General features: G+C 39.5%; 2 protein-coding genes across 3 annotated transcripts in view; both read left to right on the forward strand.

The window, feature by feature from the left end:
- zfyve28 (zinc finger, FYVE domain containing 28) overlaps positions 1-10,150 on the forward strand; it is a 29,464-nt gene extending 19,314 nt beyond the window's left edge. The window contains exons 5-15 of one of the 2 annotated variants that reach the window (XM_008400054.2): positions 1,687-1,776; positions 1,855-1,944; positions 2,023-2,124; positions 2,497-3,110; positions 4,009-4,831; positions 5,642-5,737; positions 6,451-6,614; positions 6,696-6,812; positions 7,503-7,604; positions 7,712-7,815; positions 8,854-10,150. In XM_008400054.2, the coding sequence (XP_008398276.1) occupies positions 1,687-1,776; positions 1,855-1,944; positions 2,023-2,124; positions 2,497-3,110; positions 4,009-4,831; positions 5,642-5,737; positions 6,451-6,614; positions 6,696-6,812; positions 7,503-7,604; positions 7,712-7,815; positions 8,854-8,985 (2,434 nt within the window). In that variant the 3' untranslated portion in view covers positions 8,986-10,150. The remainder of the gene's footprint in view (positions 1-1,686; positions 1,777-1,854; positions 1,945-2,022; positions 2,125-2,496; positions 3,111-4,008; positions 4,832-5,641; positions 5,738-6,450; positions 6,615-6,695; positions 6,813-7,502; positions 7,605-7,711; positions 7,816-8,853) is intronic. The other variant, XM_008400055.2, reaches the window with a different exon arrangement.
- A 3,406-nt stretch (positions 10,151-13,556) lies between these two features.
- Positions 13,557-27,823, forward strand: part of LOC103458919 (fibroblast growth factor receptor-like 1) — a 44,154-nt gene continuing 29,887 nt past the window's right edge. The window contains exons 1-2 of the mRNA XM_008400053.2: positions 13,557-13,885; positions 14,611-14,700. Coding sequence (XP_008398275.1) covers positions 14,616-14,700 — 85 coding nt within the window. The 5' untranslated portion in view covers positions 13,557-13,885; positions 14,611-14,615. The remainder of the gene's footprint in view (positions 13,886-14,610; positions 14,701-27,823) is intronic.

A 27,823-nucleotide genomic window follows, 5' to 3' on the forward strand; every position in this document is an offset into this window, starting at 1 on the left:
CTGTATGACTGTGACACAGCAATCACAGCCCCACAAATACAAAAACTGCTCTTGAAAAACATTCCAGCTTGTAATGTGTTTCTTTAGGTCGCCAGTCAGTCACATAAAGAAGTGTGGTTTGTTTGTACGAGGGGCTGGACAATAAATCAGCTTTGTATCGCAGTTGACACATCGTCAGTATCAGTAGATAATGCATCTGGTAGAATATTCAATAGTTTCACTGAACTCTGATCCAGAACCGCACAGCATTCTGGGAAATGTAGGCAGAGGAAAGCCTTTAGCCTCTCAGCTAGCTAAGCTAGGTTGGTGGAATCAACTGACTCATTCATTCTTTGGTAACCTAGCAACTCATTCATTCTTTGGTTACCTAGCAACTCACTCATTCTTTGGTAACCTAACAACAAACCTGTAGCAGTTTAAGTTTTGCCACTGCGCCTTCATAACTGCTTAAAAGTGAAATAAATAAATAAAATGTGAAAACTGTGGCTAAAACAAAAAATTCACGCCACCAATTTGGCAGAATTTCAGATATTTAAAACAAAAAAGAGTATCGGTGATGATCAGTATCGACAGTTATTTATCTCAAATGAAATGCTAACACTGAAAAGTTTTTCTGCCACATCACCCAGCCCTATTTTTTTATCAATAAGCTGCACATAGTAACTGCATTTAAAAATACTTTCAAATTTATTGATATGTATTGATGCTCTAATAGAACCAACAGTGGAGAAAATAGCAAAACTAACAATCCCAGCAAAACGGGCAGTTTTACACATCATTGATTGCAGTTCATTGTGATGACAATGACTTAAAATGTGTATCATAATAAATTTATCACAATAAAGGACCGATATGAAGGAATGGACACTGTTGAACCTCTGAAGGCACAAAAATGTTAGATGTTGATTAAGTTCTGGAATTTGGGAGACGGAAACTCCCAAATTCCAACATGTTTTCCCAAAACATCCGACTGACGCTTGGTTGGATTGAAATGTAAGGAATTTGTAGGCTATATACAGACCTCATGCTCTGTGTTTAGATGTAAAAATGCTCTAGAAAAGTTCCAAGTTGTGTCTATGTTTTAGACACAACTATGTCTAAAACATATGAAATTAAATGTTGTAACTCATGCCTAATCAGTCGCTGCGTTTCCGATCACAATGTAATTAAATAAATTGGAAATACTGAAATAAATTTGCTTAAAGGAAACACGGCAATTGCGAAAAAAATCTCGCATTTTTTGATGAAATGCTTGAGGTGATTTTGAAATTAGTGTATTTTGCTAAACTACAATGGATACACTTTTTTTTTTTTTGCATCACACGAGTTGTGATCAATAACAGGTTATTTCTACTGGCAAAAACGATGAAGAAGACAACAGGAAGTGGTAGGAATATGATGGATCTGCTTGATTTTTAATCATTGATTCATGCAAACATGAATAAGTTTGCGTGAACAAACTTATTCATGTTTGATTTTTAATTGTGTTTATTTTTTAATGGAAACACTATAATTGCAAAATTTTATTTATTTATATTTTACATTAGTTTAATATTGACAAATCTTTTGTGCAAACACAGCATCTGTGTGTATCAGCCTTTACCCTTTTAATTGTTTCCATCAGAACTAAAGAAACATTTTTGCCAAGTTTTGAACATTTTTAGCCTAACGCTTCTTCTGTTTCAGCTACGTGTCAGCCATGGTGCCTGTGAAAAGTCCCAAAGAATACGACGTGCAGCAGGAGGTGATTGTCCTCTTCTGTGAAACTGTTGAACGGTGAGTTTGCAGTAGAAAAACATCCTCCGATAATCTCTGGAGTCAGTCAGAATCTGACGGCGTCTCCGTCCCCTTCAGGGCGCTCCGCTTGGGCTACCTCACCCAGGACATGATCGATGACTACGAACCTGCTCTGATGTTTACCATTCCCAGACTGGCCATTGTTTGGTAAGCGTTCCCGTTTTCCCGCCGATGTTTTCCGCTCCGTCCCACCTTCGTCTCACAGGACGCTGCTCATGCTTTCAGTGGGCTGGTCGTTTATCCTGAGGGACCTCTTAACCTCGACCGGAAATCTGAGGACATGTCGGAGCTCTTCAGGCCTTTTCGCACTTTATTAAAGAAAATCAGGTAAATCCATAAAGAGATCCATCTGTCATAAGTGAAATAATCTGCCATTTGCCCACCAGCTCATGTTGCATGTTTGTAGTTAACAATAGTCACCCCACTTTTCCCAACTCAGCGACTTTCTTGCTTTATTTAGCAACATTTCAAATAAAATAATTGGTGTCTGCCAACATCAGAATCAGCAGGTCAGGATTTTTAAAGATCAGTAATAAGCATCCAAATGGCCTGGGTCACATTCGAAAAAAATCCGATCTGTTTTGTTCAGACTGTCATGAAGACATCAGATTCAGGTGCTTTAAAACAGAATAATGGTATTTGGGTCACTTCAGGCTCCAGTGTGAACGCAGCCTAAGTTTGTTGTGGTTCCTCCTGCAGAGATCTCCTGCAGACTCTGACTGAGGAGGAGCTGCTGACTCTGGAGAAGAACCTGTGCATCTCCCAGGACGGGGAGCTGGCCTCAAACGGCATCCCGGTTCCGGTCCAGGAGAACCCGTCTTCCCACAGCCTCGCCAACGACGCCTCCAACGGGGAGGGCGGCGGGGAAGAGGACCCGCTCCCCGTGTTCGTCTCCCCTGATCAGGACGAGGAGTTGGCGGATGTGGAGAACGGCTGGGAGGAGGTGGAAACCCAGAGCGGCGAGGAGGAGCCGGAGCAGGGCCTGCTGTGCGAGGAGGCGGAGGAGGCGGAGCTGGCCTGCTCCATGCAGTACGACGAGGAGGAGCTGGAGCAGCTCAACATGATGGTGTACAGGGTGGGGGACGAAATGTCCACGCTGCTGTCCCCGCCCAGCCAGGGCCAGTCCCCGGCCCGCCGGCCCAGCAGGGCGGAGCCCGCTGGCTCAAGCGGGGCCTCCAGCACGCAGGCGTCGCCACGCAGGATGGTGGCGAACCGGATCAGAACCGGCGTCTACGTGGAGGAGGAGGATCGGGTTTTCTTCATGGAGGACGTCGACGCGGCAGGAGACGGCAGCTGTATTGTGTCTCCTAAAGGTAAATAAAACCTACCAGAACCAATTCCAATCAAATGTTTTTCTCTAGAAAATATTTTCAGTACCTCTGTGAGTTATAGGACTGAGTTTTAGAATTTAGTGTTAATTACAAAATACTGTCATAATATTAGCAGAAATAAGATGCAATTTTACCAGAACATCTTGAAATTACAAAACAAAATTAACTTAAATGAGAAAAAAGCTTTGAAAATTTATTTATTTTTTGTATCAGAGTTCTCATAAAATTACTACTTTATTCTGTGACTGGACAATACATCCAGCCATAGATGTATTGTCCAGCCATTGTCCAAAAATAAAATAAAATCTCTGATTATTTTTTTTTTCTTTCTTTCTTGCTGTATTTTTGAAAAAGAGAAATTACAGAGAACAGAAATTATTTTTTTGTCCTTTCTGTAAATTGTGCAGGTAAATTTTAGGCTGAAGCTATGAGAAGTTTTGTTTAATTATGAGAATATTATCATAATAATAACAGCAAAAAGGCGCAATTTTACCAGAAGGACATCTTGAAATTATGTGAAAAAAGTAAACATTTTTTATTAATCTAAAAAAGAAGTTATTTTCTTCAAAGTCAGTTAATTTCTAAATTAATTAGTAAATTAATTATACAAAACCTTGTATAATAACTTTGTTACTTTTATGTTGGAGTTGTCATTGCGCTGGACGATACGGGTGAAAACGTATCGCGATTTACTCACAGGCTGCAAATCTGCGCCGTTAGTGAGTTGATTCCACTAACTTTGCTAACCAAAGAGGTTGAGTAAGTTAAGTCTTTCCTCTGCCTACATCTCCCAGAATGCTTTGCAGTTCAAGATCAGAGTTCAGTGAATATTCTATCAGAGGTATTATGTGTTAACATTGATTATTGATTTATTGTCCAGCACTGCCTAAAGGATCGACGCCTCCCATGCAGCAGAAACCCGGACCTGGTTCCGGTATCAACGGATGGAGCTCTGCGACAACGTCGGAGCAGCCCTGTCCCGCGGCAAAGCGCCCCCTCTGCTCCCACGCCCCCGGCAATGAGCCGCTGCCTTACAGCAACGGCTGGGACAGAGGGTTAGAGGGCACTGCGTCAGAAACGGCGGAGGTCATCGCCCACCGCATGGGCGGGATGAAGCTGTCGGCCACAGTCATCTTCAACCCGCGCTCGCCCAGCCTGACGGAGCTGGCCGTGGACAAGCTGCTGCTGCCCCGGCCCGCTGCATCCGAGATCGAGCCCTGCAGCCCCCTAGTGGCCACTCACTGTCTGCTGAACTCCTGCGTGTGCTGCGGAAGCTGCGAGGACGCTCACGACGACAGAGGCGTCGCCTCAGATACCGCCGGCTTGGAGCTGGGCCTTGCTCTGGGTCTGGACAAACACTGCAAGACGCCGGCGTCCAGCGCCGTCATCCAGTCTGCCGCCTGCCAGCTGCCGCCACGCGCCCACCAGCGGTTCGCTAAGGGCGAGCTCGCCCAGCAGACTCCCCCGTCCGCCCGCCGCCCTGGGGATCCGCCGGCGGAGGCCTCAGATTCGCTGCTCTGTGACAAGTGCCTGGTGTCTCCAGGACGGGGCTCCAGAGGAGGCCAGGGAGCGACAACGTTCAGTCGCCAACTGAGCCACGACAGGAGGCAGCAAGCCGGCGAAGCCCGGCAGCGAGAGAACGACCTGGAAAACGACAGGATAGACAATAAGGAGCCCAAGGAGGACATCAGGAGGTGCTCCAGGTTTGTGTCAGTAGGAAAATTCACTCACTACAAAAACACAACATTTTACCAAGTATTTTTTGTTTAGCTTCAGCAATTAATCAAACTTTTTTTTTGAAAATGTAATTTTTTTGAAAATCTGTATTTTTTTTTTACTTCACCGATGTGTTCCTTGGGCTCCCAGGTCCAGAGTGATATCAGTAGGCCTGGACGATGTGGCTGAAAAACTTCACATAAGGGTTTCACATCAGTCTAGAGTTTTTTTGCTTCAAATATCAGAAATACGGCTAAACTGGTGATGTGACCTTTCCAGTTTCATCCACAGTTTTCACTCCGAGCTGTTTTTAAGCAGTTATGAGGCACAGTGTGGGAAACCTGAAACTGCTGCTGCGTATGATACTCAACAGGTTGTTGCTAGGTAACCACAGCATGAGTGAGTTGATAGGTAACCAAACAGTGAGTTAGTTGTTGTTACCTTTTTGTGCAGCCCTACTTGTCAAATAATCTGGTAATGGAAGTAGAACATTTTTAAAAATTAATATTAAGGAATTATTGCTTTAAAACAAGCTTATTTGTCTTGCTGAAAAGTTACTTGTAGGTAAATTTTTTCTAGTAAACTAAGATATTTGCACTAGAACCTATAGACCAAAAATACTTGGTAAGACTTTGTGTTTTTGCAGTGCATAAATAAGGCACCACATTTTTCTTTCCATCCTTTTTTGTTGTCTCATTATTTCACTTTTATTTTGATTTATAACACTCCTCTGTTTATCTGACCAATTATCAGTTGTATCCTTCTTTATTTCTGTTTGTTCTTTTGGTTGTTTTTAGTTTTCAGAAGTCGCCCCTCAGCTCAGTGTCAGGTAGTGACTGCGACAGTGTGTCGGTCACCACATGTAGTCTGTCGAGCAGTGCTTACACTCCAAGGTAACGACTTCCTGTCCCCGCTAAATAAATGTGTCTACTCAGATTTAATGCTCCTATCGATTATTTTAGTTAGCGATTGTTCTGACAATTAGTTGGATAATAAATCACCACAATCTGCAGATTTTTTATTTCAACCTTTATATGCACATGAACAATTAAATTCCATTTTAAATAAGAAAATAAGCCTAAAATGCAACAACACAGCATTCCTTTAGTGCAGTTAGTGCAATTATTTGTAGATTGATTGAATAATTGTTGCTTTAACTGATTCATAAATTAATAACAAGTTACTTATTATAAGATTTTTAAAATTTATTTACAGAATTTGAACTGAGAGGAGTTGTGGGAACATATTTACAGACAAAGATTTTTTATTTTAAATGTAGTTGTATATATTTTTTGCATTTATTTGTTTTAATTACTGCTCTGAATATGATTTTCTATTAGCAAATTCCATTTTTTTTAACTGTGAATACTTCAGTTAATGATTAACCAATTACTAAATTAGTTGAAGATCATTTCAATAATTGATTAATCTTGATTAATCATGATTCTTTGATTAATCTTTTCAGCCCTAAATCAGTTTCAGTCGCCAATTGAAGCAATAAATGTCAAAGTTCGGTGTCTTTGGAGTTTCGGACGCAGTAAGCAAAGTTTATGCAGGATCAGATCATTCTTCAGATTAAAAAGTTAATTTTGCATTTCTTGTTCAGCCCCGTCAGCAGCCTGACTCCGAGCTCAGGGACTTCGGAGGACCTGGACCAGCAGGAGATCAGGCTGGCCCTGCAGAACGCCAGGGTGGCAGCGAGGAGCAAGATCCGCTCCCGGTTCCACAGCAGCAGTGACCTCATCCACCGTCTCTTCGTTTGCATATCAGGTGAAGTTCCTCCCTCTCTGAGCGGCAGCGGCACGCGCCTCCGGGTCGTACATGATGCATTGATGTTTCTGTGTGATGCAGGCGTCGCCGATCAGCTGCAGACCAACTACGCCAGCGACCTGCGAAGCATCCTGAAGACTCTCTTCGAAGTAATGGCGACGAAGTGCGAGCAAGGAGACAACGATAAGCAAAAGAAGGGTGAGGAATGGATTTAATATTTTACATTCAGAGCTGTGAAGGGAAATGTGTTAGTATATTAAAGATGGGGAAAAGGAAACTTTGGAAAAGTGCTTGATTTCTGTATAAAGTCCTTGAAAGTGCTTGATATTCAAACTGCACAGTTTTGTAATAAAGTTCTCAAAAATCCAAACTCAAATTTGGAAAATATTATTTGCAATTGAAACCAGATATTTTCATACACCTAATAAAAAGAGATATTTTTTTCTCGCTGTCTGAAGTTAAATCAGTCCAAACATTTCTTGTTATAGGTTGGTTAGATTTACCAAAATTATTTATATTCGCTAAATGCCAGAAAACTTTGTGAGAACAACTTTTAGAGATTGTTTTGGTTATTTTTATCCTTTTTCCTGAAGAAGTACATCGGTCTGGTTTCTATGACAAATATCTTCGTACACTTAAAAAGACAAAACTAACTTACGAGTACATTTTCAGCAATATAAAAGAGCTTCGTCTCTTTATAAGTGAAATAATCTGCCAATGTAACTAGAGCTTTTTTTATTAAGGAATTGTCAACTTAAAACAAGCTCCTATATCTTGCTGAAAAGATACTTGTAAGTTATTCTGTACTAAGATATTTGCACTCAAACTGGACCAAAAATACTTGGTAAGTGCAGCCGTTTAAAATGTGTCCCCTGTGATGCCCATTAGGCCCCGTTCTGCGCAGTGCGGTGCTGGAGGATTGTGCTCTCTGTCAGGAAACTATTTCTTCATCAGAACTGGCAGCCAAAGCCCGGGAGGGACAGTTCGAAGGTCAGCAGATCCACAAACTATAAGCGTCGCCGTTGGCGCGATCCTCTTCGTTTTCCTGTCAGCTGGTGGCGTTTCAGCTGCACGTTTTCTCTTCCTTTCCCCTGCAGATCCTCCAGACTGGGTCCCTGACGACGCCTGCAACTCCTGCATCGCCTGCAAGGCTCCCTTCACCGTCATTCGCAGGAAGCATCACTGTAGGAGCTGTGGAAAGGTTAGGACTTCCTGTTAGCTCCCTAGCTAACGTGTAGCTTAATGTTCCCAAGCAGGGCCCCCAAAATATTTGTTTTTTACAATAAATGTTTTTTTTTTCTCACTTTTATTCACTATTCAATAATTATTACATTTGTTTAGCATAAATGCCTCATGCATTCCGATTTATTTGGGAGGGTTTTGCACAAAAAAGTTATTTTCACTTATATTTTTAAAATGTGACCTATAATGCTTTTTTGAGAAGGTTGGGCTAGATCTATGGCCTGTACAAACATATTTATTATTATTTTGCACAAAATTATTCTTGCATAATGAGATTATAGTCTTGACTTATTTTCAGAATGAGGTGTTTTAGGACGTCAGTCACTTTAAATAGAAGTAAGCTGCTACAGGCGACGCCCCCAACTGACACATGAAAATGGCTGCAAACAAATGAGCTATTACACAACCGTACATCTTTGAAAATCGGAAGTGGAGCCTCCTGCACAACCAGCAAGAATGCAGCAGGTGTTTTCTGGATGACAAGTCGACAACAAAACACTTGTCTTTTCCAGCAGCCATTGGAAAAAAGTTTCATAAGCTTTACGTTGAAAGAACCCGATTTGGAAAAAAAAATTTCTTGTCTAATTTTATTATCCTGTAATTATTTGTATGAATTATTTTACTGTAAAGTATTATTTAATGATGAAACCTGCAGACCAGATATTCTGGAGCTCAGCTTGGGTTGCTAGGTAACGGAGCTGGGCTTGGTTGGGGTTGCTAGGTAACGAACTTTGGAGGTTTCTGGAACGGCTCATTTTCCTGATACTAAAATCAGATTAACTCATTGCCAAAAAACAGATGGATGTTTTTTTTTCTTTTATGTAATGATTCAGATATAGATTAACTTTCTGGTAATAAAAAATTATTAAAATATGTGTTAGATAAATTGTTTTATTTATTTAATTTTTTCCTCACCTTCCTTCCAGCTTTCTAGCGCCCTCCTGTGGCCACCACTGTGAAAAACACTGGCTTAACATTTCACTCTCTCTCTCCTCAGATCTTCTGCTCCCGTTGCTCGTCCCACTCGGCTCCGCTGCCGCGGTACGGCCAGGTGAAGCCCGTCCGGGTCTGCACCCACTGCTACATGTTTCATGTCACGCCTTTCTACAGCGACAAGCCCGCCATCTGATCCCAGGTCAGAACCAAAAAGCACACCGTCTGCTCCAAGAGCATAATATGCAACGGACAGATTCACTCCACAGTGCTCCAGAGAAACCTTAAAGGTCATGATTGTAGTCGCTGACCTCAGCCGCAGGGAGCGGAGAGTCCAGGCGAGAACCTCGGGTCTGATTGTAGGAACGCCGAGGCATCAGCAGAACTGGAGGTCCAGACGCTCTGCAGTCGGCTCCACAGAATCAGAACATTTTCCCTTCTCCAGGTGTGAATAATGAAGCTTCCTGTTTGCTTCTGTGAGCTTCCCACATCTGTCCCGGTACCGGCGCTCCAACAGAACTCGGATCAGTAGAGGTGGGCGATACGGCTTAAAATTTTTATCTCAGATCTCAATTTTTCTTTCCCTAAATAATAAATAAATGTTTTTATTTCAATCATCTCTTCTGCGAGCTGTACGACGAAGTATCAGAGCCAGGCTACAAAATGTTTTTAAATTATGAGAATAATATAATGTTAGCAGAATAATGATACAATTTTACCAAAAGAACATCTTAAAATTACAGAAAAATACATTTTAATGAGAAAAGACTTCTATTTATCAGGATAAGTTTGTTGTTCTAAATAGAAACATTAATTTCAAAGTCCTGCTACTGACAATAATTTAATGCTGACATGTTAAAAAAAATTTATTTTCATATCTATAACTGATACTAAAGTATAACTTCACTTAATTGTTTCTTTTCATGCCAGAGTTTTCATTAAATTACAACTTGATCCTTCTAAAATTACATCTTTATTCTGGTAATACTTCAACTTTATTGTTGTACTTTATTCTGGTAATATTATGACCTTCATTTTAAATGAAACTAGCCTGGCCCTAATATTTCATCGTAGAGTTGAACTGAATTCAAAATCCAAATAAATAGATGGCTGCCCTGGCTCGCGTCTGAACTATAGAAACCCCAGGAACGCATTGGTAAAAAAAAACATCCAGATTTCCCAAAAAAATAAATCTTCAGAAGCCAAAAATCCGATTAATCGATCAAATCGATTTGTTGCCCAGCCTTTCGGGTCGGATCAGACGAATGTAAGTCAAACCACCGTGTAAATAATGAATCTGTCTGTAAGCAACGGGGCCACCAAACAAACTGAAACTGAAACACAGGTATCTTTTGATATGAGCTTTGTGAGGAGTTTGGTCTTTTCTAACGTGATGAATGTCTAACTGTGTTTGGGAGACGAGGTCTGGATCAAAACTTAGCTTTGAGTTTGCTGCACTGAGAAAAAACATAAAGTCTTACCAAGTATTTTGGACTAGTTTCTATAAGAGCTTGTTTTAAGTCAATAATTCCCTAATGTTGATGAAAAATAATGGATCCAGTGGCGGATTGCTTCACTTTAAACATGGGAAAATGTCTTGTTATGAATTAAATAATCTGCCAGTAGTACTAGAACTTTTTCATCACTAGTAAGGAATTATTGATTTACATGTACTAAGATATTTACGATTAGGGCCGTAGAAGACTGACAGAAAAACTGAGGAGTACATTTCTGAGAAAAAAGCAGAAATTTTGAGATTAGTTTCAGAATTTTTTTAGAAAAAAGAACTTGCAAATTTCTTTGTTGAAAATTAAAAAATGAAAAAACTCAGAAATTCTGAGATTAATTTCAGTAATCTTAGAAAAAAAGTGCATATTTCTTAGTTGAAAAGTTGAAAATTCTATATAAATTAAAATCAAATTCTCAGATTAAGCTCAGAAATTTTCTACAAAAAACCTCATAAGTTTCAGTTTGAAAAGTTAAAATTGACTTAAAAAAGTCAGTAATTTCAGAGATTAATGTCAAAATTTCAGTATTTGTCTTGGAAATTTACTCCTCCTCCTTTTTCATTTGTATTTATTGTCGAACGTTGGTCCTGATATGCAGTCGGATATTTGCAGTAGGAACTCGACCAAAAATCCTCGGTAGGATTTTGTGTTTTTGCAGTGCATCCCTTCACTGCGGTCAACCTTTGACCTTTTGGAGCTCAAACTCTCAGGTGCAGTCTTGCAGGAATACAGGGCTGCCCGTCTTTCTTCACTTCCTCATCGCTTTATTGGTGCAATATTGTTGACTGCGATGCTTCTGCACACGATAAAACAGACCTCTGATATTTTGGTTGCAGACATTTTTCTTTCAGAAACATTTGTGTTCAGAATAGCAGCAAAATAAAAACTAATTCTGGTATAAATTATACTAAAAATTTACTGTGAAATGTAGCAAAGTAAAATAAACCAACAGACACAACAGTAGTAACACACAGAGCTGATTATTCTGAATGTTAGCAGCAGGTTGTAGTCGGTTGAAATAGTTTTAATAAAAGTTCACTTTAGGAAGAAAAATGTCAAAAAGAAAATTAAATTATTCACTGATTGAAATCTGAGCGCCGTCCAGTTTTCAGATTTTTTTGGGCTTGATTAAAGAAAATAATCTTTATAAAAGCAATATTTGGGTCACTTTCTTTCTTTAATAAAATAAATAAATGCTGATTTGGGTGCGTCAAAGTCAACTTTTCAGTAAAAGTAAAAGTGGTTCTACATATTAGAAAGAATTTGGTCGTAAAAATATTAATTCTTTGTGTTGTACTCAACATTTTCCATTGCAAATTAATTAAAACTTGATTAAAAATAAAAAGTTAAAAGAATAAATTTGTATCTTTTTTGAACAGCATTTGGGGGCCCACAAAAAAGTAGCCCAAGGCCAGAAATGGCCCCTGAGCCGCACTTTGAACACCCCTGGATTATATACTACATTAAATATTCCTCAATTTCTGTAAAAAATGTATACATTTTTCATTTTTGATTCATAATAGGGCAGTAATCCTCATGGATTTGCCTGTATGGACATTTTAAACACTGCTGTTTTGGACACATTTCTGTTTTGGTAACAATAAAAATCTGATGCTTTTCTGATAAAATATGCTAATTTGAGCCTCCAGTTAACACTAATGAGAAGTTTTTAATTAGTCCGTTCTGCTCTGACGTGAAGCAGCTTCTCAGGCTTTAAATGTTCAGAATCACCCTGCGACCCTCATTGCATCTAAAAACACACAAACTTAACTCTGAAACACTAATTTTTTCTTTTATAAAGAATGCAGATAACACGGAACTGTAATTACTGTGATGTAAAGAAAAGGAATCATGCGGTAGTGATGAAGAGTGGAATATTCTGTTATTTTTATTATTATTTCAGAGCTTTCTCTTATTTTGTAAAACTCTTAATTCATTTCCATAAGAGCTGTGTAAAATATTCAACAAATAAATAATGTTATATAGTTTTAAATGGGATGTATATTGAAATAAATAACTTTTCTGTTTGATTGTGTTGTCTTGATTCCTCATTTGATCCCCCTGAAGGTGAGACATATGTATAAATTATAAACTGATATTAGGATTTTAGAAAACATTTAGAAAAAAATAAGACTGATTTGGAATAAATCTGAGAGATTTTGCATCTATTTTTTTTTTTTTTTTTAGTATTTTAAAGACTTGACATTTCCAAATTAAATTAATGGCGATGGAAAATTAACGGTCGGTTGTTACGGTGTAATTGCCGAACTGCGGTCAACCTGATAATCTGCCAGCAGGGGGCAGCGCATTCTAGTGTTTTGAGGCGGGAGTTGGCGTATCAGAGATGTAAATATTTTCTACTCTCTGTGATTCGTAATGTAATGTAAATCTGTTCTGTGTAACCCGCCCTTAAGGGTAAAGGTTTTAATATAAAGAGCACTGAAAGATGAACAGCGAGACGGGACAGAAATGTCTCGTTGGTTTTGTTGTTCCGTAGACACGATACGTCAGCGCGTCCGCCATATTGTTAGAGGCAAGTTCTCATTAGAAAGCACAAGACGGATAGGAAACTATTAATAATAAAAATACTACTGTTTATGCTCAGCATTTTTTATGAATTATATTTACATGAAAAATTGKAAACTAAGTAAACACAATGATCCCAAAAATGACTTTAAAAGAAACATTTAATAACTGATCAGTTGATAACATTTAGCAACTGATCAAAATTTCTGTCATTTAATATTTAAAATTTTGGTATTTTAAAGACCAAAATGAAAATAATTCATATAAATAGTTATAAAACAATAAAATTAGGCAAAAACTACTAATATTTTTTTTCAAATCAGGTTCTTTCAATATAAAGCTTATGAAACTTTAACAAAAACTGCAGGTATGTATTGTGTGGTGAATTTTTGGTTGTTCATTCAATGACTACTCAAAGTGGGTAGCGTATCCAGAAATATTACTCAAGTAAAAGTAATAATAAAATTACTCAAGTAAAAGTGAAGAATTGTAAAAACTAAAAAATTACTCTTTAAGGTATTGTTTCCCCGAAGATCTACTCAAGTAAATGTAGATAGTTACTACCCATCTTAGTTAATTAATAGATGTAAAACTTTTAAATTTTAATTAAATAAAGCTTTATGCATTGCAACAAAACTGCCACTCCCAATATGGCGGCGACGTTGACGTACGGTTGGACGGTTTTACGGACTGTGATTGGCCAGACTGCGGGCTGTGATTGGCCCGCAGCTGAAACTGTGGGAGAGTCAACAAGTCTTCGCTCCCTGAACTCCACAACAGTCAGTCTGTCCAGGAGAAGTGTGGACTGTACAACGGACCGAACTAGCGCTGGTTTTCCTCTCAGCTATCACGCTTTTTCGGGCTGTGTTTACTGGGTTTTGTCGCCGTTTTCCAACCTTCCGCCTGACAGTCCGTTATTAACCCGCCGCAGGCAGCCATGCTGCGCTGTTAGGGGACAGCGGACCGCTGTCAGCTTTATTCATGGACTCAACGCGAAGTTTAGCTGAAAGAGTTTCTGTCAGGGGACTGCTGCAAGGCTGACCTCCTACACTAACTAACGAGGTATGTAATATTGCCAGAAAAACGTAAATACATGAAAACCCCCATAATGTTGCAGGATACATCTGAAATATTCATGCAACACTTTATATTTGTTATTTTAAAATGAAATTCTGGTTCATTTGTGCTGTTTTTGTAATCATGATGTCAGTTGAAGACACAAACAATCAAAGAGTGTATATTAGTGGCATGAACATGTTTATACATGCTGGTAGAATTGTCATTATTTTTAATAAATGGAATATACTGCTTAAACGCAAAATCTTACCAAGTATTTCTGACCTTATTTAGTGCAAATATAGTTACCATTGACTTACAACAAAACTAACTTACAAATAACTTTTCAGCAATACATAGGAGTTCAATTATTCTCTAATATTTATGAAAAAGTACTAGTTCCACTGCAAGATTATTTCACTTATAACATGTAAAAAATGCCTGGTTATAAGTGTGATAATGTGCCAGGAGAGCTATACTTTTTAAATCAACATTAGGAAATGATTGACTTAAAATAAATTCATATCATGCTGAAAATGTACTTATATGCTAGTTTTGTCTTATTTTACATGTACAAAGGTATTTTCACTTAAGTCTAGACAAAAATACTTGGTAAGAGCTTGTGTTTTTGCAGTGTAATCATTGCATAAGAGCTAATAGTTCTTTTTTAATCATATCTTTCACCAAGATTATCAATCTCAGAGCTGCTCGTGTGTTTTTTCCTGCTTTAGGGACTATGAATCTGTGTTTGGACAGTATGGATGTCATGAAGATTGTGCTGCTCATCTTTGAGGCCATGTTGCTGACCGACTGTGTGAGAGGTAAGGGGGCTGACTCACAAATGTTCTGAATGTTTTTAAAAGCAAGTTGCTAACGTCCTCGTCATTAAGCAGCTTCACTGACTGGTTTCCTGTCAGTGTGAAGAAAGTTTCGCTTGTGCTTTCTCCCCCCTGAGCAGCCAGGGACGGAAAAAGTTCAAGAGTTTAAAAGACATAAATAAACAAAAAATAAAAATTCTAAGCAGAGCCCAAAGTCAACATGGACGGAGGGAGGGAGAGGGGGCCCTGGCTTGGCCCTGACCTGAGCTTAACTGCAGCGTAACTAAACAAACACCATCCATCAGCTTCCCGGGTGAAAGAACAGAGTCCAGCCCTGCGAAGGCTGCAGACATGCTGCTTCACATCAGGCGGCTTTACTCTGAAACACAGAGCAGACTTTAACTCTCCGGTCCAACTGTTTCATGGTGCCACTGTCAAACTGTTGCTTTGTGAGCGACTAACCTCTCTGGCATGAGTCAAGGCTGAAAATGCCCTCCTGATGACAGGAAAACCAAATTTCTGGCACTACGGAAGGAAACGTTTAATCTACTTAGTATTAATTGTCCACTAATGATTTATTTTATTAAAATGAGTTCTAATTTATTAATTAAATATCGGCTTACTTTCTCTTGGTTTTGTAATTTGGCCGCCGTCCAGCAGGGGGCACCTCTGGTAACTCTGAATCGGAGCCGTTTGATAAAGAACAAAGATGGCGGCCGTTGTTCTGCCCATAGACATTAATACGTATTCATGTCTATGGTTCTATTAATGTCTATGGTTCTGCCAGTTCGTCATATTTGTAGCACAAAACATCATGACGTAGAAGTTAGTTCGTCATACACTTTGTAACTGTAAGAGATCCGGAGTTAGCGGCTAGCTAGTCAGACCATCATCAAGGAGCAGGGAGGCGAGTTTTATACTGGCGTGTTATGTATTTCACGGCAGATGCAGCTAGAACCTGCACAACAAAGTATGTAGATTCGTCTAGTTATCATTTAAAACAATTTATTGACTTATTTTTGTCGTATCTTTACGCGTACGCTGAACTGACAGCACCTCTAAATGTGGACTTCTAAATGCGCATGCGCACTAGTCACTGCACGTAAGCTGCGCTATAGCGTAGAGAACAGAGTTCAGTGTTTGTTGAAAAGGCACTTTATTCGGTTCTGTTTTTAAATGTAACTATTCAGTGAGCTCCTTGAGTTGTCACCTTAATAGCGACTTCAGCTTCTCATTCAAAAATTACTGATGTGCTATGAAATTGATGCGGAGAGGAGGGTAATTTATAACATGATGGTGGGGGAAACATGGCGCCAGTAAGCACGGTAGGGCTGTTGTGAGTTAATGCCTTTAATGGAGCGAAGTTTTAACATTCCTTAAAGAGCAACAACAGACTACATCTGTATGAACATCTGTCTGTTAATCTTTTTGTGTTCAACATATTTTATTCTTTTCATCTTTTATTTTACTATAAAACTTACTATAAGCTTAATAATGTGAGAAAGCTACAGTTTAACTGTTTATTCAGTCAGTATTTAATACAGCTGACACGAAATGTAAAAATATGTTTGTTTTTACTGCAAAAACAAAATATTACTCAGTATTTCTGGTCTAATTTTTTATACATTTGAAATAAGAGAAAACAAACTTACAAGTAACTTCAGGAAGATATAAGATCTTGTTTTAGGTCAATAATTCCTTAATATTGATGAAAAAGTATTAGTTGACAGATTATTTCACTTAACAAGACATTTATCTCACTGTAAGTCAATTATAAGTCAAACAGTCTGCCAGTGGAACTAGTACACATTCGTCAATAGTGAATTATTAACTTAAAACAAGCTCGCATATCTTGGTGAAAAGTTACTTATAAGTTAGTTTTTTATTTTAAATGTACAAGAAACTAGACAAAATGCTTGGTAAGATTTTGTGTATTTACAGTTTTTAAATTCAGCATTTGGGCTATGAAAAAATGGTCGGCCGTATTGATACAAGAGAAAAGTCAGGTTTTTAAGAAAATGGCCGCTCATCAATTAATCGCTAGTCAGTCGATAAAATCAATAAGCTTTAGATTAACTCATTAATTGATAACTTTGATCACTACCTGGCGCATGCTCCCTACAGCCTCAGTGTGTCGGCATTAACTGAAGAGATGCCTGGTAGGTGCAGTACCTGCATGTGGTGGACTTGCAGCAGAGATTGGAGATTGTCTGCAGACAATGCCTTATTCACAGCCTGGCAGCCGGGCTTGCACGGCACAACTGAATCAAAAGTAAACAACTCCAAATCAGATTACACCGGCAATTTTCCATGTTTACAGATGAACATATGTCGGAAAAGCCGGTGACACGGCGGATGGAGCAGTTTAGTAGGGCAGCCTGCTGTTTTCTGGAAGCGGCTGCAGATGCTGAAACAGATGCACACGAGGCGGAGATGTGGTTAGCACATGATAAGTTATAAACCGTAAATATGTGACAGTTCCTCCAGAAGAGCCAAATGATACACAGAGTTCTGTGTTGCAGTCCCAAAGCAACAGCTGGACTGCAAACTTTATAGTGAAGGAGAGGCAAGGGAAGCTGTAAAACCGTCACCATAAAAATCTTAACAGTGTATGAGAACATCTCTGACAGACCTGACTGAATTTACACTGCAAAAACACAAAATCTTACCAACTATTTTAGTCTAGTTTCTAGTGCAGATATCTTAGTACACTTGAAGTAAGGAAAAACTAACTTAGAAGTAACTTTTCAGCAAGATGTAGGAGCTTGTTTTAAGTAAATAATCCCTTAATATTAATGAAAAAAGTACAAGTTACACTGGCAGATCATTTCATTTATAACATACTGGAACCATAACCATGGAATATTGACTCAAAATGAGCTCCTGGATCTCAGGAGCAAAAAAACAACAGTTTTTGCGTTGTATAAAAAGCATCCGCACTGCAAAAACTCCAACTCTTACCAAGTATTTTTGGTCTAGTTTTAGTACAAATATCTTTTTAGACGTGAGATTAGAAAAAAAATAACTTTATAAGTAACTTGTAAGTAGGTTGTTGTAAGTAAATAATTCCTTAATTTATGAAAAAGCGCTATGTCCACTGACAAATTATTTCACTTTTAACAAAACATTTTTCCAATGTCATAAATAAAATAATCTACCAGTGGAACTAGTAGTTTTTCATCAATATTAAAGAATTATGGATTTAAAAAATTTCACGTATTCCTCCTGTAAATTACTTATAAGTTAGTTTTGTCTTATTTCAAGTTTGCCAATACATTTTCATTAAAAAGTAGACCAAAATTACTTGGTAAGATTTTGTGTTTTTGCAGTGTATAAAGAACACCCTGCGTGTGAGACCATAGAAACCTCCAGAAATGTTGTTTTTCTGCTGATAGCTGAGTGTATTGGTACCTGGTAGGACTCAGGCCTGTTGCTGTCAGTCATCAGGAGACATCTGACACAAGAGCCCTGCCCTCATACCACAGGGAGTCCCAACACACACACACACACACACACACACACACACACACACACACACACACACACACACACACACACACACACACACGCACACACACACACACACTGGGCCCCTCTCCCTTTTTACTGTTGCAGCTCTGGGATTGGCCACCCTAATTTCCCCCGCCCCCTTCATGCAGCTGGAGAAGGTGGCCAGTGATGCATCCCAGCAGAACCAGTAATGTGGTGACAGTCTCAGGGACTGGTGGGCTCCACTCAGTGAAGAATGCAGCCTAAACATATATTTAGAATAACAAAAGGATACAGTAGGCATGTCTCCGTGAAGGTGACCAAAACAGTATTTATTAACTAGAATGACACCTTCAAACACTTTGATTACACACATAATTTATCTATTTATTAAATTATTAATTTAATTAATCATGATTAATCAACAATTGAAATAATTGTCAACTAATTTGGTAATTGATTAATCGTTAACTGGAGCATACAGACTTGAAAAAATCCCAAGAACAACACAGTTGGAGTAGTAATTAAGCTACACTTGTATTTAGATGAGAACAAATATTTGTAAATATTTGTGCTTAAACAATTATTCTGACAAATCATGATTAATCGATTATTGAAATAATCGTCAACTAATTTGGTAATCAATTAATCTTAGAGCTTAGAGACTCAAAAAAACACCATTTGCTGAAATAACAACACACTCAGAGCAGTAATTAAGCTAAAATCTGCTAAAATATATGTACATTTTGTATTTAAATTAAAAAAAACCACTTTGTTAAAATTTCTGCCCATAACTGCTGAAATGTGGTAGTTTAAGTTTCACTTTGTTCAAATTCTGTAAATAAAATAAAAAAAGATCCTATTTACCAAACATTTTCTTCATTTAAACTACTTTTTTTCTTGTATTTTTTTAAGGTAAAATTGCATCTTTTTCTAATATTATGACTGTCTTCTGATAATTAAGGCTGGCCCTAATACCCTGTTACACAGGGTATTCAGGAATGAATGACTGAAAATATTTTCAGTCATTCAGAATTTATTTTTTACAAAGAAAACAAGAAAAACAGCTGATTAAAATTGTATCTAGTATGAAAACATTGGAGCTTTTTCAGCCAAATCGCCCAAAGAGCAATCAGCCCGAACAACAGCAGACTTACTAACACCTATTTATTAGTTTCTCTAAGTTACGTTTGGTGTTGCTCTCCTTTTTCATCGCTATAAAAATAAACTCCCAGAATGCATTTGGCTGGACGTATGGAGACAGCCTGTTTTCCACCAGGTCCAGGTAACTAATGAATTACTCACAAACAGGGCGGCGCTTTTGTTGTCCTCGGTTCTTTGTTGTTTTCTGTGAGAGTTGGAGCCCTGAAAACTCGTTTGTGGAAAGCTTACATTTTATAGGCAGTTACATCACCCAACAATCAGGTACAGTGAGATAAACGCGGTGCCAGGGCCTCTAAAATCTCAGAGCTGTTTGGCTTGCTTGCAGTTTTCCATTTCCTTTCAGCATAATGAGGCTGTTTCTCTGCAACAATAAGCCCAGAAGACCTCTTATTTTTTAAAGAGCTCATGAAGAGTAAGACGGTGGAGGCTCTATTAAATATACAAAGTGATTTTATTTCTTCTTCTAGCAGCTTAGAGATTCCGAAACAAAACCAAAAATTAGCTCCTTTTGTTTTATCAGGCTCTGATTTTGAAGTCTCTATGCCTTCCACCAAACTTTCCTGCCTCCCTTCTACAACACAACTCAATCTGTTCTCCTGCTCTCTGCTGTGTTTCCTCTGGTTTATTACCAGCGTTAAGCCAGAGGAAGTGGGTTAAGTTAATGTGCTGTCGTTAAAACAAGGCATGACTGACCTTTACTCCCACCCAGCCTCTCTCGGCTCCATACTCCCTGAGAACAATGGCTGGATTATTGTGTGTGCTGGTCCCCCACGTTGGACAAAGCAGCAGTAATTAATTTAAGCAACTTCTGATCCTTGTATTTACCATCAATTAGCGGACGGAGAGGAGGGCATGTGTGCGTGAGAAGAACTATTGAGGGAGAATGAGCAAGATGCCAATTTGATCAAAAGTGTCCAATTTTGCTTCCTGGGACAAGTTAGAATAGGACAAAGTGTGTTCATTGCATTTTTTTCACAAAATCATTCTTAGATAATGAGCCGTTTGTTTGGCTCATTCCAGTTTGTTTGGAAAGGTCCGAATGAGTAATCAAGCTTTAATGCAAACCAGAGAATCAAACTCTGGTCCACCTACAAACCTTGGAAGTGAACTCCAGTGCAGTTTGAATGCGAACAGAGACCACTCCAAAAGCAGGAAGTGGGCTACAGCGTAGAGCAGGGGTGCCCAAACTTTTTGAGACCAAGATCTACTTTTTCTCTCACCAGCCGCCTGAGATCTACCTCATGACACAAAGACATAAAAATAGCAAATTAAACTCTATTGACTTATTTTATATGTGAATATACTTCAGTTATAGCAGAAATAATAAAGTGACAGAGAACCTAATGCAGTTCCTTCCTCAGTGACATTCTGACACTGGGAGCTGGTTACTGGTTTCTCAGTCAGAAGCTGGTTGCAAACCTGATGCCAGCAGGTGTCAGTCAGTCATGGTAGATCTGAACTTTGGTTTGATGACTGAAATATGAGAAACTACAAACTGATAGAGGAACCAAAGAGCCCAGTAAAGGTAAAGGCAAATCTTCTGAAGTCGGGATATAATTAATTTAATTTCACATAATTATTTATCGTGGTAGAATTTGTTAAAACTTAATGAAATATATTTGTCCTATTTGATGTTGTGACTTATGCTCACAAACGAACGAGGTAATTAGTCCAAGTGTGTCGTTTATTGAACGCTCAGAAACTGCAGCAGGTGTGATGAGCTACAGCAAAGGTAAAAAAAGGTAAAACAACCCGAAAAGACGATCAACTCAAAACCACTCCTACCCTCTTTATCCACCCCCTCCCCCTCTCTCTCTTTCTTTTTGTCATTTAAGCACACCTGTTGCCGTGGCAACCACCTGCGCTTAAGCCGAGCAAAGATTATATTAAAAACATGACATTCAGTCCGTTACATATCAGGTTTCCAGGCTTGATATTTATTTCTCGATTATTAATAAGCCTCCCATGAACACAGCGGTGGTTGAGTAGCTAATTTAAACTCCTGCTCTGCTCCTCAGTCGGTCTTTGAGTCGCTTTTTTTTTTTCTTTTTCTTTTTTTTGTTAAGGAACCGAAACGCACTGAATTGCGCAACACCTTGTTGCGCAATTCTGCAAAATTACTGAGATTATTAATTTTAACATGCTTCCTTGACTTTTTATAATTATTCTTTTTTTAATGAAGCTACAAACGTTCAGGATCTTAGTAAATATTTTTGATAAGCCTTCAGAGGAGGAAGTGCTGGACTCAGCGTCCTGGCGGCTTCAGTTTGTCACCTGCTGCCGAGATCGACTCAAAACCTTTCCGCGATCGACCGGTCGATCGCGATCGACGTATTGAGCACCCCTGGCGTAGAGCATTCTGGGTAAATACAACAAAACAAACGCAAGAGTCTAGCGCCAGCAGGAGAAATGACTCGTCGTCTTTTTCCAAAGTCAAAAAAGAAATCCTACAGTGAGACGCCACTCCTCCATTTTTACATTTTCTGAAGACTCGTGTCTTCTTTAGAGGTTTCTGTCATTTCCTTCAGCTCTTGGTTCTTGGTGCAGCGCCACCACAGACAAGGAGGGGAGCAGGTTTTTAGTTTAGATTGTTTGGCCACAGTTCAGTGTGAAAACGATTCACAACCGATAAAAATGTAACAAATGTTGCAGCTTTGGTCCGAATCTACTGGATTCGGACCAGTAGATTTCTACACCTTTTTACACCTTTAAACCGTTATGCCTGCTTTTAGCTCCTTTTTTAGAATAAGCAAATAAGCTGCTGCTAGCCACACCCACCAGGTCAGTGTTTACACTCACACGTGAAAATGGCTGCTAACAGATGTGCAATTATACATTACACATTGGTAGAGCAAGTTGTTTCTGGGTGGAAAGACAATAAGAAAAAACACTCGTCTTTTGCAGCAGCCATTGTACCGCGCATAAAACCAACCGACCAAACGTTCTGGAGCTCAGCTGGGGTTGCTAGGTAACGGGCAGTTCCTACTGATTTGTGACTTAATATTCAGAAGGTTTTAAAAGGGTTCATTTTCCAGACACAAAAACCCCCCAAAAACATTAAGTTATTGCCAAAAAACAGCTGGTGTTTTTTTTAAGAGCTTGGGAAGTTTTTAGGAACAGTTTAGACTGAAATGGAAGTGCAAAATATGAATATTGCATAATGGTCCCATTTAAGCCTGCTGAAATTAGCCTGAGAAAAGTGAGAAGAAAGAGACGTCCTGTAAAAAAAACCTCAGTAGGCTCTCATTCCACCTCCCTCTCCTCCTAACCAGGTGGAAATAATATTCCTCACGCTCCGATCCTTCTGGAATAACGTTCCCGCAGCTGCAACAACCCATGTTGCCATCTTTCAACGCTCTGTCAGTGCAGAGGAAACATTTGGAGCGAGGAATGTGTCAGACTTCACCCCAGTGAGGGGACAGAAAGGAAAAGATCAGTAGTCATAATGGAGGTCAGTGTGTGTGTTTGCTTTAGCTGGGTCATAAAGTCCCAGAGAGCGGCTCTCTCTCCTCGTTCACCACGTTTAACGAGCTCTTCAATTAACATTCATGTGGAATTTCAACATGTTGCTGTCTGCAGTTTTTGCTCTCAGCTGGATGACTTTTTTTTTAAGAAACTCCATGCATATCTTTGTTTATGTGTGTAGGTAGGGGTGGGGGGAGACTCATTAGCTTGTTTGGGTAGTTGCCTCTGGGCGTGTTTTCAGACCACACACACTCTTCCTGCCCGGCTGAATGGAATCACGTTCTGTTAAATAAAATTCCCGTTTGCTCCCGCTAACCTCCAGGAACGCTTCGCAGCCATTACCATTCAGATGATAATTGACTTTGAGCCTTTCTCAAGCCCGACTCGCTCCATTTAGCAGACCTATGAATACCAGATTGTGGTTAATTGACAGCTGCTTGGTGTTAAAGAGCGTCGGTTCTGGTTGGACCTTACAAGTGGCCTTTTCAGTAACATGTCAGACCCACAGTGGGATGCGTTTGTCTCATTTCTCCCATTTTTTTGGAGACGCTTCCCACCCACTCGCTCCTCCCTCCTCCACAGCTGTTCACTCGGTCACTGTGGAATGATCAGATTCCAACTTATGCTCCCGTTAATCCCTCCGCAGGAAAACTGTTTGCTTTTTCTGTATATTTAAGCTCTCTAACTTATGATTCAGATCATGAGGCTTCTCATGTGCTACAGGAACCTAAAAACCTTTGTTAATGTGGGCTCAATCCACACCAGAAGGCTTCATCTCCACTGATCAGTATTTATTAGTCACGTTAAGTTTGTGGAAGTGGATACATAGTTCCCACTAGTCTGAACCGGATGTGATCCGTGCCATTTTGGTAGGCTAGCGCCAAAACGGCAGGCTTTGCGGTGCCTTTGTCTTGACCAATGTGCAGGAGAAAAGCTTTGTAACCAACGTACAAACTCTTCACATGAATATCAAGGCTCTGGTGACTGGCAGATGTAATACATGTAGTAGCTTGCAGATAAAAGCTACATTAGCTAAGCTAATTTAGCTAGTTCTGCAACTATATCACACCTGGTTATCTTAGTGTCACACAGAGGTGTGTAAAGTACTCAAACATTTCAGTCGAGTAACAGTTTAAATATTTATAAGTTAGAAATGAAACGAGAGCTAGCTCTGAGCTTGCGGCTTTTTTTACTGTTGTCATAGCAATGCCATAGCATCTGTCATGACAGGTTCTGTACCTACCAAGATGGCTGTCAGTTACAAAGTTGATGTCACATGAGAGCTATTTACTGCTCATGATGATAATAGTGACAACGTTTTCTTTTATATTTGAACATCGTAAACTGGACGATAAAGCATCTATAGTGTTTTTTCCGGTGTGAAATCAAAAATGGTTTGGAAATATTGAACGTTTTCAGTTTTTTTTCTTCTCCCATATTCTTGTTTTGTTTTTGGAGGCAAAATTTTTTTTATAAACTCCTGAGACAGCGGTAAACCTCTGATCAAAGATAAACCCTTTCTGTCTTAGATAACTTTCAGAAACGTATCTTCTTTTTCAGAAAACTTGCTTTGTACTCTGTAGGAATAGTCTTACAATGTTGCAATCTTCATTAAATTGCCAGAAATAAGACATGATTGTGAACATAATACTTGACTAGATGTAATTAATTTGCTAAATAAATAAATATACAGAATCTTGTTTGTTTAGATGCCTGATGAAAGGTGCTCCATGCGAATCTTGATACAGATTATGTATATTAATATAGTTAAACACAGCTTTTAAACAGTTGTTGACTTTTTCTGTTGTTTTTGACTTCATAATGTGAAAAAGTCTTTGCTTCTTTCATGCGATAATGACCCTGACTGCGGATCGGACTGAGCAGGTTCGGACACGTTCAGGACTTGTTGTTGTAATCTTGGTGAATAAAAGCTGATTTAAACTGCGGCAGCTCCTCCAGTGTGAGGAAAACCTGCCGCAGCCTGCTGAACTCGCGCTGCAGACTTATCAGAAGTCCAATCGGGCTGCCTGGATGGACCTGTTGGATATCAGTTGAGGATGAAGTTTCTGTCTCTGTTTGTCTGCGCGCCATCAGACCCCTCATTGTTTTGCTTCCGTTCGGCATTCAGACGACGGCGCCTCGCTTTTTCACAGGCTTATGAAAGTTTTGTCTCTTTTCTTCGTCTGTTGCCTTTCTCCGGAGCCTTGACAAAACCCTCACACACCAACCGGCGCTCCCGTTTGGGAGTTAAAAGGTTGATTGAATGTTATGGTGGTGGCAACAGCGATGGCTGGCTGGGCTTGAAGAAAGTCGAGCCAGGGGATAACGAGCTCTGAATGAGCCTCCGACCCCCCGTCCCACATCCTCTCAGTTTTCCTCCCACTGAATCCTGTGAGACCCCGCATGGCTCTGTGGCTCTAGATCCTCCATTTTGTTTCTCATTAAGGATGTTTTCACCCTAATAGTCTGGTAGTTTCAGTTTGATTGGGACAAATTGCAACATTTGTTACATTTTCAGCTGGTGCGATTCCCTTTCACACTCCACTGTGTCAAACAAATCAAACTCTTTCAAAAACAGTTCCCCCTCTCGCCTGTGGTGGCGCTGCATCATCAGCAAATGACACAAAAACCTCTGAAGAAGACACTGAGCGCAACTTACACCTTCACGAAATGTAAACAAGAATGGAGTGACGTCAGATTTTAGCATTTTAGCGATTGTAGGATTTATCTTTTGTAGCTGGTAAAAGACCACAAGCCATTTCTACCTCTGGCGTTACACTCAAAAGTGTTTGTTTTGGTTGTATTTACCCAGAATACCCTGAGCTATTTTCCTCTTCCTGCTTTTGTAGATCTTTCTTAGCTCCGTTCAGAATGAGCTGTTTCAGGGCTTCTTGTTGGCCATGCCCCTTAACTCAATGTTTACACTCGCCTGTGAAAATGGCTGATATAGCTTTGTATACTTCTGCTTTTCCATCTTTGAACAGCAGAAGTGGAGTCTCCTGCACAAACAACTGTGATGCAGGAAGTTGTGTCTGGATGTTAAAGTCAGCATAAAAACGCTTGTCTTTTGAATACGGCGGTAAAACCAGTTGATCAAATGTGCTGGGGCTCCGCTTGCGTTGCTATGTAACGGGGCTGCACTTAACTGGGGTTGCTAGGCAAGGATGCTGCGCCTTTTGAATATAACTTAAAAATCAGGCGGTTTTTGAAAAGACTAATTTTCCAGACAACAAAATACATTAACTTGTTGCCAAAAAACAATGGGTGTTTTTTTTTTAAGCGCTTGAGTTGTTTTTAGATGGAGTAGAAATCCAAATTAAACCGTGCAAAATGTGAATTTGTCATAATGTGTTCCATTTAATAAGTATTGATTCCATCTGAAGTGCTCCTGCAAAAGTGGAGAAATACAAAATGAATAGAGGTAAGGAAGGAAAAACCATTCCGGGGTGTAATCCGTCATATTTTACAGCGGAGCTACTGAAATACCAGACTGAAACTTTGCATCACTCTCTGAAACTGATATGATTTCCTCACCATGCACAGGAGTTTGGACGGCTGGGGTCAGTGTGCAGACTGCGTGCATGCAGAGCCGATCCATGCGTTTCTTTCATAAATGAGTATTTGTTCAATTGGCTCTTATTGTTTGGTTTATTTTCAGTCATGCATGATGCATTATGCAAGGAATTTCCGACAGTCCGTCTGCACAGACTGGAGTATGTAAACAAGCTGTTTGTTGAAGGAGATTTCAGAAGATGAATCCAGTTTTTTGCGGGGCTGCGGACTTTAGGTGCGGACTGGTAGAGTTATTTGCTTTGCTGCAGACTAATATTTTCCAGTGATTGGATCGCTGGGTTCCAGCAGCGCTTCTGTTCTGTCCATCAGCTGGTTCCTCCTCTGCTGGACGTCTAGATTTAAGGACTGTACAATCTGGCCGGACAGTAGTTGAGCAGACAGACGGATCGCGGGCCGTGACCTCCGCCAACGCGGACCGGAGAGCACTGAACAAATTGTCGCTGTGAAAGGGCGAGTAGCACACCATAACGACAGGCTCAACAGCTCCATGATGACAGATTGATTTCAGACAATATTCCTGGATTGTTAAGAGGCCCCATTGCTGTCAGTGGGAGCTTTTCCCAGTTCCTCCCCCCACCTTCGCCTGTCTCGCCTCGTCTCTCCCCCCGTTCTGCCCTCCGTCTTGTCTCTGGCTCTTTCTTTTCCTCCCTGACTCCTCTCCTCCTGTCTCTGTCTGAATTGCTTCATTCTGCCAAAACAGTCCTGCTACATCTCAGTCTGTCACTGCTGCAGCCTGAAAAGACCTTGTCGACAATGGCGCCGGTGTGAAACGTTCTCCAGAGTTTTCTCCTGATCTCCGGAGTCATCGTCAGTGAAAAGTTCCTGTCCTGATGGGCGATTAGTCGATTCTCGATGTCCAACTGACTTTTGAAGGCTTCGTTTTTTGAAAACCTGGATTTTTCTTTCACTAATTCATTTCCTTGGTTTCTATAGATCAGAATATCAACACAAAATAATTCGAGAATAAAATGTTAACAACCAGACTAAAGTCGTAATAAGACAAGAATAACACAAAGTCGTAATACTACGAAGATAAAGTCATAATAATCAAAGATTAAAGTGTTATCAGAATAAAGTTGTAGTAATTCAAGAGTAAAGTGTTAATATTATCAGAATGAAGTTGTTGTAATAGGATAGTCACACGACAATAAAGTTGTAATAATACATGAATAAAACATTAAGATTAACAGAATAAACTTGTAATAATACCAACACAAATGTCACAAAAATTGAAATGAGAAATATTGAGCATCTTGTGCTCAATACTGAAGTTATGTGTGAAGTTATACTTTGGTTTCGGTTTTACAGTTAAGGAAATATTTAATCTCTTAACACATCAGCATCCATCCATCCATCCATCCATCCATCCATCCATCCATCCATCCATCCATCCATCCATCCATCCATCCATCCATCCATCCATCCATCCATCCAT

The sequence above is a fragment of the Poecilia reticulata genome, linkage group LG22 (assembly GCF_000633615.1).
Source record: "Poecilia reticulata strain Guanapo linkage group LG22, Guppy_female_1.0+MT, whole genome shotgun sequence".
Lineage (NCBI taxonomy): Eukaryota > Metazoa > Chordata > Actinopteri > Cyprinodontiformes > Poeciliidae > Poecilia > Poecilia reticulata.